The 13589-nt window shown below is 42.1% G+C and overlaps 2 protein-coding genes across 8 annotated transcripts in view; one reads left to right on the top strand and one right to left on the bottom strand.

The window, feature by feature from the left end:
* Nucleotides 1–427: 427 nt before the first annotated feature.
* On the bottom strand, nt 428–11479 carry LOC116849745. 6 transcript variants are annotated; one of them, XM_032827234.1, is made up of 10 exons: nt 10233–11477; nt 9933–10000; nt 6905–7341; nt 6543–6823; nt 4972–6201; nt 4356–4654; nt 3487–3576; nt 3165–3369; nt 2758–2859; nt 428–2665 (listed from the first exon to the last, which is right to left on the bottom strand). In XM_032827234.1, the coding sequence occupies exons 2-10, from the start codon at nt 9991–9993 to the stop codon at nt 2326–2328; spliced, it is 3045 nt and encodes a 1014-aa protein (XP_032683125.1). In that variant the 5' UTR covers nt 9994–10000; nt 10233–11477; the 3' UTR covers nt 428–2325. The 6 variants fall into 6 exon arrangements, 5 of the variants coding, with proteins under 5 accessions (XP_032683125.1, XP_032683133.1, XP_032683114.1 ...); XM_032827242.1 differs by having other exon boundaries at nt 3487–3564; nt 10233–11474; XM_032827209.1 differs by having other exon boundaries at nt 2326–2665; nt 3165–3576; nt 10233–10304; nt 11016–11479.
* LOC116849882 (dysbindin protein homolog) overlaps nt 8362–13589 on the top strand; it is a 12702-nt gene continuing 7474 nt past the window's right edge. The window contains exon 1 of one of the 2 annotated variants that reach the window (XM_032827523.1): nt 8362–8673. The gene's annotated coding sequence lies outside the window, so the exon portion shown is untranslated. Of the gene's footprint in view, nt 8766–13589 lie in introns of both variants that reach the window. The other variant, XM_032827517.1, reaches the window with a different exon arrangement.

Raw genomic sequence — 13589 nt, 5'->3', positions numbered from 1 at the left:
CATTTTTAAACCTGAGCTTTATTTTAGCCCTACCTTTATCTTGTTATTATAAAAGAATGAACTGTTTGTCTATATATTATCTTCTAAATTTAATAATAATCAATTAATTCTATTTAAACGTTACGATACAATCACCAATCGAGAGGTATAGGGAAACATCAATGAAACACTCAAATGAAAAAAGAGAGTAACATGTCTATATTATTTTTCTTTTAAATGGTGAAGATTATTCGAGAAATCAACTAAACTAAAATGTTCTATGATAAGATGCGAAACAAGAGACAAGATAACGTTTTGAACTGCTTTAACTCACTTTGTGTTCAACTACAACAAAACAAAAATTCTTCAAACATATACCTAGCCATTAAATAAAAGACGAACGATACAATGCCCAACTGTAACTTGTACGCCCGAGTTGCGACGGAAATATCATATATACGTTATTCTTTTTATTATTATACAAATATATACAACATTAATATCTCGTAATCAGTCGCACGCAACAATAGACCGTTCTCACGAAAATTCGTCAAAATAAATCACTTAAATCTTACACATCGCATATAATGAAATGGCGGTAATTATTTACACATAACAAGATATATACTAACAGGAATGATAATAAATAATAAATTGCATATGATATCGTGTGTATGTGAATTATATTCTTAAATATTGCCTATACTCTATCCGATATTTTTTTCTTTTATAAAGAAACCGTTTTAAGTATAAACGAATATGCAGAGTTCCAACTGTACAACTGAACCGGGTTGTATCTTCGAAAATTATTGGAGATAATATTGAAGGTAATATTGAAGAACAAGATTACCTGATCTTGCCTTTTATATTGTATCATTATAACACAGCACATACATAAAAACATAAAAATATATAGTGAGTATATAAAACAATTAAATTTTTTTTAATGTTTCTTTTATCTCCAATTATGCCCCAAACATACAGCTCGGTTTAATTACGTGGGATACCCTGTATATACTTTCAACCACATCCTCTTTATACACAGTGTATGTACAAAACGTAGTAACTGCGTCAAATAGAAAATAAAAACTTCTGTTTTTCCTTCTCTTTTTTGTTTCGTAGAAAGTCACGAGATGTTTCTTACAACTCTACCATCAATGCAATTTGTTTTGAAAATTTACCTTCATATTTTGGACTCTATATTTATGGATGTGTGCGTGTAAAATGTATATGTGTATATGTGTTTGTATGTGTATGTATGTATATATGTACTTGTAACAACAATTACATCATACCAATATAATCTTCCATGTAATATTTTGTATCTAGCAGATCGATTCTGCTAGATTAGGTACATCAGTGTAATTTATTAGCAATCGTACATTGCACGTGTATTAATAAAAAGTATCGCTCGACAGGCATCAACATAACTCTCACTGTTAAACAGTCGAATTTTTGTTTGATTTACTAGTATTTATTATCGATAACAATTAGATTTTTTCATTTTGCGTACAAAACATAAAAAAGTTATTTTATACACATAAGATATTTTTATATTATATTGAAAGTAATTTAAGTCAATATAACAATATATAACTGGACTCAATTGTACGTAATTAGAATTTCTTTTGTCATATATGTCTCGTAGGGAGATAAAGAGATAGTAAAACTATTATAACAATAAAAAATTTAGTTTTGTAATGCTCTTTTGTTGAACAGTTTACACGTGGAACATGAGAAAGTGTGGGAGAAATCCCTATTTAATATATTTATTAAAAAAGATATATACTGGCAACTGCGATGGATCGTGATACAAAATAATCTATTATTTCAAACTTTTCCTTTTTTTTCGTAGTATATGACATATATATATATATATTTATTTATTTATATTTATATTTCGTACTTGAACTGCGTAGATTGATTGTATGTTTCAGATCTTACATTTTATGAAAATTTGTAGTAAATGTTTGCCATAGGAGAAAAATATATGCGAAAGAAATACTGTATTGCTCTACATCTATAAATAAATTAACAATTTCTCTTTTAAATCTAAGTTTATCAATTTTTTTTTCTGCTTTCTATAACAGAATACTGAAAGAGAAACAATTTCGTAAAAATAAATCTGTTCACAAATATATAAACTTCATGTATTTGAAATGTGTCGTGTTTATGTGAATCTACTTACGCTATATCACGGTTGTTTTCCTCCAAAAATCAGGACAATTCGTGTCATGGTCAGTGGCAATACAGTAACGTGTAGGTCGAATTGAACGAGAATAATGACCGATGACAACGGGGAGTACGATTGCACGTGGAATAGGCCGGACGCAAATTCGTCCATAGTTACCTGTTTGATAAATGCTTAAGAGGACCGAGACTTAATATAGAGGTAGCACCAAGCGCACCCAAATTACAAGTGCTCGAATTTCTCGCACCGTCTATGGTGATGATCGGCAAGCCGAAGTAACCCCCAGTTTGGACACTCAATTGCGACAATGGTATGTAGCTTTGAATGCCCAGATTTGCCAAACGATTCAAGACATGCGGTGATTTCAAGTCTACAACCGGCAAAGCTAATTCAGCGCCTCCGTTTTGCGCTACGGTATCAACCTCTTTGTGATAAGTCTGTTTGTGCGTCGCCAATGCCTGAGCCGTGGGATATTGAGCAGGACAGAGATTACATCTTGAAGAGAAAAAAAAGACGATTAATAACAACCAAAACTTACACAATCCTCCTGTCTTGAAGGCTAAACGTGAGCGAGGAAGCGAACTCACTTGTGGAGGAGTTTGCTGGTCGTTCGATGATTCGCCATATGCTGGGTTAACATGTCTTGATTCTGAAAGTTCTTGTCGCACACTTGACACGTCAATAATGCTCTGGAAAACGCAAGTGACGTATACAATGAACTCGCTTACCGATCCCGACATCTCATGAGCGAGTAAATATAAAATTGAAAAAATGTTAAATATTGGATTATTCGATAAGTTCACAGGGATATTTACGAAAAGCTCATACCCACACAGAGATCAGGCACAAGTTAATTTTTTTAGATTATTTCGGTTACCAAAAAAAAAAAAAAACGATCAATAGATTACTGGGTAAAATTATGCCGAACTGTAAAAGTACAGGCCTTGAATCCTTCGCAAAAATCCCTCCGCAATTTATCGAACGTTTTCCTCACCTGGGTGGCCGACCACGTCTAACCACCGGCATCTGTGGCGGAGTGTCTTGCGTGAGATCAACGGTTGGCGGTCTCGGTGGTCGCTCCACTTCATTCATCGACGATTTGTTCTGTTTGTTTTGCGGCACGGCGAACTGGCCCTGATCCTGCTGCTTTCTTTGCGAACTAGTTGGTATGATAGAAATAGCAGAATTCAGATTGAGGGCTGTAACATTTAAAGGCTGCTGTGAAGGTGGTGGCCTCTGCTGCTGCTGTGGAGGTATCTGCTGTTTGTTTTGTTCGCTTGTCTTATTTTTATTTGCAGCTGGAGTAACTGTTATACCTCGAGCCGCGAGGACATTCGCCACTGCCTTGGCGTCGGATTTCTTTCCGCCGGGATTCGACGTGTTCTGGACTTGAGCTGGGGCGGAACCTTCAGATTAGTAAAAGAAAAAAACACAACGCACTTTATGTTTCTGTGTAATGCACCCCTTCTGCAAATAGTGATTTCTTAGACAGAACATACATGCGTACATACGAACGAGCAATGAAGTTAAAGAAAAAATCGAAATTGAATACAAAAATCATCAGAACTAAATTTCAATATTGCTAGCGTAACCAATCGTTAAACTTGTAAAAGCAGAACTCGCAGAACGCTGCTGGACACAAAATCATATAAACTGAATCACACAGAGAGAAGAGGTACTATAACAGAAAATAAAATATAATCATAACGTGTATTGAGTAACCAAGGAAAATTTTTAAATTCATGTCGGTTGTTTTACGTGAATAATTAAATATTAGATTAATGTAATAAAATTAATTATATAAATAAATAAAAGCAATTAAATAAAAAAAAAGGTTTGTCATGTTTGTCAGATAAAATAGAGAAAACGGCAATTTATTAAAAAATTAATAATTTTTACAAATAAAATGGACATATTGACTCAGTACTTTTTTTATAGATATCTCTCTAAAGAGAATTTTTTTATTTTCCTTTTAAACTTTAAAACTTCCTATGATAATTTAATATGAAAATGACGAATGTTTGCACTAACTTAATAGAATCTCATGAAGAAAATATAGGTGTCAACCAATGTTCTCCTAAACATTATAAACTTTAGTAATATTTAATGTTGTACGAATTTTCCTTGATTACCCGATATGTTGAACATTTAAAGCTGAAATATATTCAAATGCAAAAAAACTTACTCGGTTGTCGAACACTCAGAGTAATTGAATCTGTAAGATGTATCGTAGAGTCGTTTCTACTGGTTTGCTGGGGCGCAGCACCCTGAACATTTTGTATAACGGGCAGACCGTCGTTCCGCTTTTGTTGCGCTATGACATGACAATCCGCGTCCTCGTTTCTATCGGGTAACAGCACGTCCATACGCCTCTGCTTCACCGCGGGACCGCTGTTTTGCGGTTGGACCTGCATCGATTGCTGCATGGGTCTCTTCATACGCTGTCGAGGCACCGGACCAGCTTGCTGCGGCATCCGTGGTGCTCTGAAATATCAAATTCAATAAATCTGACTTTTACAGAAATATAACATTGACAAAGTTCTTTCTGAATTTTCAGACAAAGTTCACCTTTTACTTCGAGATAAGGAAATACAAATTTTATCAAAGAAAGATATGAAGGCTCTGAAAGTATAATTTCACGCTAAGTTATAAATGATCGCATCTAGCGATGGCTCTTACTAGTCCATCATTCTTACAAATTTTATAGATTATCATCAAAATTCAACCAAGATTTGATCATAACCATTTGTTATAGTCATTATTTAATCGTATAATACAGAATATCGATGTTACGCTTTTACCTGCTATTCTGGACAACGGACGGGTATCGTCCTCGTGGAAGCTGCTGAGATAATTGAGGATGCATCTGCGGTGGCGCGGCCATCTGTGGATATGGGCCCGGCCCATACTGAGGATACAAGTGTGCTATATGCGGCGCGTAATGCATACCCTGTGGGCCGGGTACTCTGTACAATGGTGGCCGTCCCGGCGGCTGCACGAAGTAATTGGGACCGGGTATCATCGTGTTCGCGCCCGGGGGAAGACTCGGAGGCATTTGCCCTGTCTGTGGAAGAGGCATGCGTTGCACTTGCTGGGCCAGTTGTTGCACCGGCGGCGGCAATTGCTCGAAGCTCACCGGCGGTATCATCTGTTGGCTCGCCACCGCTGCCGCCGCCGCCGCCGCGCTACTGTACGTCGGCGAGTTCGTCTGATGGGGCGACGTCAACGGTGAGTTCCTGCTCAACTGTTGCTGCTGCGAACTCGTAGTCGTCGTCGGCGGCGACGGCTCCATCGGCGGCGCGGTGTGATGAGGTGAGTGTGTGTTGAGCGGCGACGCTTGACTCAGATGCGGCGAGTTCTGATTCACGTGCGGCGAATTCGCGTTCAGATGCGGCGATAGCTGGCTCACGCCCGGCGAGAGTTGGGTGCTGTGCATCTGCGCTCGATGCATTGACACCTCCATCGGCGAGTGAAAGATCAGATTGGCGCATTCCGGAATGTTGCATTGATAGTGACCAGCTTTGCTGCGATGCTCGTCCAGATGCGTGATATCCTTGAACTTTTCGTTGCAGACGCGACATGTGTTGACGGTCTCCGCCAATTTTTCCAGAGATACATACTCTGTTTCAACAGGTGGCAAACTGTTCGACAGTGATACCTCGTTCGGGTTGCGTCTTTGATGTTCTATGAGGAAGTTCTGCAAAAGCGAACCGGCATTCTCTATGTTGGCCTCGCCGCTCTCCGTATGCTGCTGCTCGCCGCCATCTTTGGGATCCTCGTTGCTTTTGCTCGACAGATCGGCGGACAATTGGTTCCAATTGAAACTAGCCTGCGGTTCACCCGATTCCCTATTCTTATTCTCGTCACACACCGCAGCGCGTTCTGCCGCATGATTAGGATACGTGGAAGACTTTGGAATAATGCTGATAGAAGGATTCTCCTCGAGATTGTGTATCATACTGGATTCGTGACTCCTGTCATCCTCTTCCTCCACAGAAGAGTCGTCAATTAGTCGATTCGTTGACCTGGAGCTACAAAGGAAGCAGCAGTTATGTTTTCAATCATACTGAAGTCTCAAATGTTTTCCCATTTCGACAGCGTGTTTCAAGGAGACAATATAAGCATCTATCACATTAACCCTTGCAGAATAAACATGAATCACAATAAACAGTTGATACTTTGTTAGAACTTTATTGTGAGCAAAGCAATCTTTATGTACATAGTCTCATTTAACAGCAGATATATTCGTTTATTGTCATTCTTTATCAATATTTCTATCTTAAGCTGATCATACGAGAACACATGAAAACTAATTTTATCATACATTACTTTAGAATATTATGAAAGAAGAATATGTACACTGTCAACTTACCTTGACTGTTCACCAAGTTTCTTCAAGTTTTCAATAGTTTCTCTACAAGTCGCTTCCAAGGCATCCGACTCTTCGTGATCCTCAGATTCTGAAAGTCTCTTCTCAGAATTGTCGTAGTTATCAGCACCATGTATATCATCGACATTTTGATCTTCCTTCTCGGATGGATTTGCCATATCACTCCCTACACCGGAATCACCTTCGTTAACATCTAAGGACGGCCTATCATTCTCTTCTAGAAGATTGTGATCGTCGTTGAATTTAATGTTCCCATAATCGTCCTGCAAGCGAGAACCAGTTGGAGAAAATACAACCAAGCTGTGTCGGCACTCTGTGACGTACGCACGAAAACAAACACCTACTTGTTGGTCCACCATCACGTTTTCAAAAGGTTCGTCGAGTGAGCCCTCTGTTGCCCTGTCATCTCTATGATCATTCTCTGTTGCACCTGCCACCTCTTCTTCTTGACAATTACCGATATCCGGATAAAAGTTGCGATTCACTACGGTGAAGGCTTCAGAGTTCTTCTTGATCGTGAGCTTGACGCCCTGCTTCTTCAGAGTCAGCTTCAACGAGCCCTTCTTCTCCGGATCCAACCAGTACGTGTCGCTCTGTCTCCTCTTCACCACCTTCGGTCCTGTCACCCTTCTGAGGACGATGCAGGGTTTCCTCAGGTGAGAATTGATGTGAACGCGTAGCAACTTCTTGGAGGCGAATCGTTTGCCACAAATGCCGCAGTTCACCAGCGGTTGTTGACCGCTGAAACCGTCCGGCGACCTGGGAGTGCCCGTACGGTCGTCTGAAACAGAAGGCATGAGTGCCATCAACGATGCCGACGGGATTACATCTTGTCGCCGTTGTATCGCGCGCTTGCATTACACACGCGCACAGCGTTACGTGGTAGCGTGTAAAGTTTGTTTGGTGCGCAGAAGTTACATCGGTGCACGCGGAGGGGTAGGAGAGACGCCGAGAAGGGACGCACGAGGACACGCGGGAGAGAGAGAGAGAAAGAGAGAGAGAGAGAGGACAGGCAGAAAGAGGGAGGGAGACAGAAAGAGAGAGAGAGAGAGAGAGAGAGACAGAGAGGAGATGATGCAAATAACATATCGATGAAGGTAACTGACCGCCAACCGATCGCTCCGTGCACACACGCGGTACGTACGATCCTCCAAAACGATGTTGCACTGTGAGCCACTAACAATTTGCCGCGCTTTTCCTCGTCGCTGTCAAACCGCTCGCTCTCGCGGCAACGTTACTCGACTCGGCCGACTGACGTGTGCGTGCAGAGACGAATCATTGGTCGCGAGCGCGCGCGATTCGTCGCACACAGGAGAAGAAAGGAACGACCTCACGTTACATCTCAACAACGAGTGCAAACGAAGAAGAGTGTATATAAATGTATACAATACGTATATGATCATGAGTGTATATATATATATATATATATGAATGTATCTATATACATGTATATATAGACGTGAACGCAAAATACCTCGCTCTTTCGTTGGATTTTGAGCGGCGTGAGTCCTAATTCAACGCCATTGAGCAAAATGGTCGCGCGGCGCGCGAGAATAACCGCTTCGAGCTTTGGCTGAGAATTGAAAATACGACCCTCTCGAATCGATACGAACGCGGCTAAAGCGTGCGTCGTATTGGCCGCTTCCGTATCGGCGCGAGTCTTCCGGCTCGCCGATTGGTCCAGCGACTATGCCGGAGCACCGCGACCGGGTGTCTCCTGCGTGCAATGCGGCGGTTCGTAAAAGCACAAAAAAAGTGTTGCTGGCTAGAGCTAATCCCTCAACATTGATTGACCTAACCCTAACCTAACGTAAGTTTGCCCATAACCTAACCTAGTTCAACCTTATCCGTAATGTTCATGTCTCTCTTGTTCTCTGTCTCTTTTTTAATCGAACGAATAAATTAGAGCTCATTAAAGAGATAGAAGAAATCAAGCAGAGATAACGAATTAATCGTGATTGAGATTGACGTTAATTAATAACCGTGAAGATAAAGTGATGATATCGCCTCTAGAGAGACATACAGACACTCATGCAAGAAATAAAGATGAGATGGTACTACGTGATGTGCATGAAGAGGACAGATATCCGTATTAACGAAGAATAATATATGTGTGAGTGTGTGGAAAGGATCCTATCAAACTTACCAGAGTTGTACAAGTGTCAGTTTGTTGGTTATATACGCGTAAACATAAAACACGAGTCGGTAGGTGGAATGAGTGCATAACACGGTATAGTAATGTTATTATTGCGAGTATGATTACGCGCACTTTGTCGCGCGCCGCGTGTTTACGAATTCCTAACCTGTAGACGACGCAACTTGCACCGGTCTCGGAGCGAAGTCTGTGTTTCAGTATGACTTTTTCATACGATTACTTAAGTCAATTACAATTAAATAACGATGATGAGTATAAGGTACAGACATAATAATAATAGTTAACGAAACTTACTGGTAGATACATTGAGAAATGATTCTGACAAAAATTAGCAGTTACAAATTTTCTTAGCTCTGTCTTTGTAATAGTAATAAAGATTTAAAAATCAAGCTTTACAACATAAAAATTTATCATAAAATTAGGATATCTTTATTACTAATTTGATCAAATATGATCTTTATGTATTATTTTAATGTTCTTGACTTTTATATTCATATTATAAATATCAGAATACTCTCCTTTTATTGAGATATAAGTGAGTATCTTTTCAATATATATCTCAAGATATTGAAGGTGTACTCAAATATAACTTGGAGAAACAAAGATATGATGTTTATATTTGGTATAACTGTTATCATCAGTTGTACAAACTTTGACTTGTACAAACAACACTAAGGGACAGATCTCTAAAACACTACAAAAAAGCATATCGATGATACTGCACTAAAGTTTTCACACATGGTTATATCCTTCTAGGATATAAAATGATATAACTTCATCTCTGTGAAAACTTCAATGACGATCTGTATACAATTGGATTGGAACTCATCATAAACTGTGTCAGAAGATTGATGGTTATAATTTATTAGATAATGTGTCTCTTACTTTATTTCTTTTTAAAAAAAAGATTAAAATAATTTGTAGTCTTTTTTTTCAATTGTTCAAGAATTTATGGAACATAATAGAATGTTCTATATATCATATTTTAGTGTAACATCTTTGTAGAACATTGATATGATATATCAATGTAAAAAGATATGACATAGAACATAAAACATAACTGCAAAAAAAAAAATTTTAAATTCATATTGGCTTGATTTACATAAATACACTTATTACACTTAATGGAAGTTGATATAATGCTGTGTATGATTATATAAATACATAATATGTATGGAAATTTTGCAACAAAACTTTTCCATAGCGCCTATACTTACAAATCTTATCTTGTATGGAAAATTTAAATTCTGCAAAATCGCGATCCAGTGGACTGTTCATTTCCGATCTGCGAACACAAACAAACAGCGCCATTGTCATTAAACTTAGGAAATTTTTTATTTTGTTGATGAATATCTAATCGCGCTTGCAAGCTTGATCCACGCACAAATTTATAAAAAAAAATATATATACATAATTATCTCGCGCTTATACGACTTGATCTTCATTCGTTTTTATCGTGCGTGCGCGCGCGCTATTACATACGTAAACATTTGTGCGTGTGCATGCATCATACTTACAGGCATTGTTATCAACAATGCTGATTGTCACAAGCTCATCAACATCGGCTTATCCTCGGTCGAACATCGAGCCTTAATCGGCATGACACAAGTATCGTGACCACCGTGTGACCGGTACCAGCGCGCACATTTCGTGTATCGCCGATTTTCACAGATTTCAACGCGACCCGGTGTCCCGCGCACCGGAAACGCGACTCCGGCGGGCGCGCTCTTTCGACAACTGCGGCGACGGCGAGGAAAGAAAGAGAGAGAGAGAGAGAGAGAGAGAGAGAGAGAGAGAGAGAGAGAGAAAAACAAACAGAACGCGCGAAAAAGCGGAGCACACGAAAGCAGGAGCCGGACTCTCGACGCGAAAGTGCGCGCGAGCGACCAACGTGCGAGAAACTCGAGCTGCTCGCCCCGTCGTTGGGACGTTTCGAATCGGTAAACGCGATGTTCAGCAGCGGTAGGTAAAGTCAATTAAACACGCCGCGCTAGTCTCGGATCCACTTGGCGCGCCTGGCGGCTTCGGCGGGAAGAGATGAGAGAACCGACCCTCCCTTCACCTCCGTTTGCCGTGAAACCGTCCCGCGCTCGACGATCCCTATCCTCACGCTGGCGCTCCGACGATCGACATAAAAGCGGACGGAGCTCGGCCACGTAATCGCGCCGGAAAGCGGCCGCGATGCTCCTTCGCCGTTCGTTCCTTCGCCGTCGTGTCGCGTCGTCGTCGGTTCCGCGCGCCCGAATACAAGTCTACCCTCCCTCTCCTCCTCACCCCTTCCCTCCCTTCACCTGTCCTACCGTCGTTCCGCACGGATCTACCGTGAGATTCTTTACATAGGATCGAACATGGCTGACGTGTATTACATGATCACTGCGCGCTGGTTGCCGCCGGTGTGTGTCTGTTGTGTGTTTGTCGCTTTGTCTGTCTGTCCGTCTGTTAATTGTACACTGTGTTTACAATATTCGTTGTTCGCGCTTGAACGAGCAACGATGTTCGAACGATGAGATGCGCAACAACGATCGGCGGTGGGGCCGCGGCTGCGATCCGTCGTCCTACTAGCCAGGTCCAGTCTGAACTTATATTAATACGTATGAGAGTATATCGAGCCACCAATATGGCGGGCGCGGCGGATACGCGCGCGCGCGGGCGTACGGGCGAACGAGCGAACGAGCGACAGGATATAATCAACTCAGTGTGAATTCGTGCCGAACTGTTGAGGCACGAGTTCAGCGGCGAGGTTCAGAGTGTTCAGATGCGTTGTTTTGTAAGGAGGCACGCGCGCGCGCACATTCTCGCTCGCTCGGAGCAGCGTGCGCCGTTCTCTGCCGCCGCGCTGCGAACGGCGGGATTATACCTCTCTTGCCCCCGCCGTATCAACGGCTTCCCTGTACTTCCTCGCACTGCTGACATCTCCTCTCATTCTCTTTCGCTCACTCTCCTACACCCTTCTCCGTTCCCAGCCCCTCGCTGCCTTTGTCCTCTCCCGCTATTCCCAAGTCATGTCGTCTCTTTCTTCGACGCGGCTGGCAGGTTTGCTCTCGCCGCGCGCGCTTGTTATTGTACTCTCTCTCTTTCTCTCTCTCACACACACATACACATACATACACATATATGTGACGTCCCCGCGAGCGGACGCCCTTTGCATGAAACCCAACAAGTACAAAAGTGACACGTCGAGCGCGGACAGTCGCGACAGGTGCGAGAGCGAGAGATGAAAGAGAAGAGAGGGTGGAGGTAGAAGGGTACGGAAAGGAGTAGTTGTGTGTGTGTGGAAGAGGAAACCCGAATTGAAATTAAGTCAACTTAATGTGTACTCGAGCGCGGGTGGGGAGCCAATGAGTGACAGCGGTTGCTCTCTCGTGACGCAGGCGCAGCAAGGAGTATCGCCAAACAACACACCGTGCCCTCCGATTCCTCCCTGCGCCTCGTCCGCGCTTTTCCTACCAACCATTCTGCCCTCCTTCCGCCTTCTCTCGTCGCCCTCTTCTACCAAGCTCCATCTCCTCACCCTTCCTTCAGCGCGCACACACCCGCTCTCCGCCGTCCCGCTGAACCCCTTCTGCGCATTCTTTCTCGCTTGCACTCTCGCTCTCCCTAATGCGCCGCGGCTTTCGACTGAATCCCTCATTCCGTGCAATTCCCCAGCGAAATCGTCAACGCCAGCTATCCAATTGCCACCTGTCATCCATTGTACTTAAAAGCTGCTGCATTGTCGTCGCGGACGATTTATATCCATAATTCTGCGACGGTTCTTCTGGTTCCGCAATCATTCAGACAGCGTCCGCTTGTCCTTTGACGCGCGCTTCATACCGTGTGACTGCCCTCACCATCGATCCGTAATGTCGTATACAAAAGTTAACTGGGCAATTTCCGGTCGGCTCAACGCTAATCGCAGGTTGTCGAGATGGACATTTCGCGCTAGTACAGTCAAACTTTCCGCCCGACAATCCCACCAAGTATCGACACAATGAGTATTTCTTCTCTCAACATTTCCAATTCAAAATTGATATATACGCGATGATACTGCATATGCATAGAATGCTATCGTAAATTTAAACATCTGTCCTCATCGCTATACGATATATGTGTTCGATTGACGTTATTAATATATGAATCTTGAAAAGAAGCAATCAACAAGCAATGTGTTATAATATAATAACATGCAATAACGCATTATGAATATGCGCGAGACCTTCGCGCTAGACGTCACACACACGCGCGCGCGCGCGTGTGTGTGTGTGTGCTGAAGAAAAGATCGTCTAGAATTCAAAGTTCCCCTTTATCAAAGTGACATTCAGTTTTATTGAATGCATATATGAAACATTCCATTTTTATGAGTTTACGCGAAGGATATAGGTGCATAATCGATTCATAGACTAGTGTTACGACCTTAAAACATAATTGTGACTGAATTGTAAACGTTGCCGAAGGTGAGCGAGCTTTCTAAAGCATACTTTTTCAAAGAAACCCTACGTAGAGTTATTCTAAGTGCACTTTGCATAACCGGTTTGTCCGACGAAGTTTACGTGAGCGAGGTGTGGCCGGTAATGGTTGGAGGTCGATGAGGACGAACATATAGTAGGGGAACTCAACGGAATATGTCGAAAATGGCCGAATCTGCCGTCTATTGATCGTAACGGACCCCCGGTCCCGAGAGATACTCAAACAGCATGTTGCCGGAATTCTATACTTAGCTCCCTGGGCGAAACGACTCTACTCGGTTCAGTAGACTCAAGGAGACCGGTGGGGAGCGGGAGAGACGAGTAGAATAGTCGACCCGAATTACATTTGTATGCAACGTCGCGACGATAGGGAAGAGATTAAGAGAGAGAGAGAGAGAGAGAGAGAGAGAGAGAGAGAGAGAGAGAGAG

This window comes from Odontomachus brunneus, unplaced genomic scaffold, assembly GCF_010583005.1.
Source record: "Odontomachus brunneus isolate Ranch 3 - 2012 unplaced genomic scaffold, Obru_v1 Obru_scaffold_005, whole genome shotgun sequence".
In the NCBI taxonomy this organism is placed as follows: domain Eukaryota; kingdom Metazoa; phylum Arthropoda; class Insecta; order Hymenoptera; family Formicidae; genus Odontomachus; species Odontomachus brunneus.
The sequence above is the reverse complement of the archived record's forward strand: the minus strand, read 5'-3'. Positions and strand labels throughout refer to the sequence as shown.

Bases quoted from the DNA above. Each gene is read 5' to 3' on its own strand.
- LOC116849745 (XM_032827209.1), bottom strand. From the start codon at position 9,993: ATGAACAGTCCACTGGATCGCGATTTTGCAGAATTTAAATTTTCCATA. The intron at 7,342-9,932 runs GTAAGTATAGGC...CTTCTGTTTCAG, and splicing joins TTCCATACAAGATAAGATTT to ACGACCGTACGGGCACTCCC. The intron at 2,666-2,757 runs GTGAGTTCGCTT...TTTCTCTTCAAG, and splicing joins ACCAGCAAACTCCTCCACAA to ATGTAATCTCTGTCCTGCTC.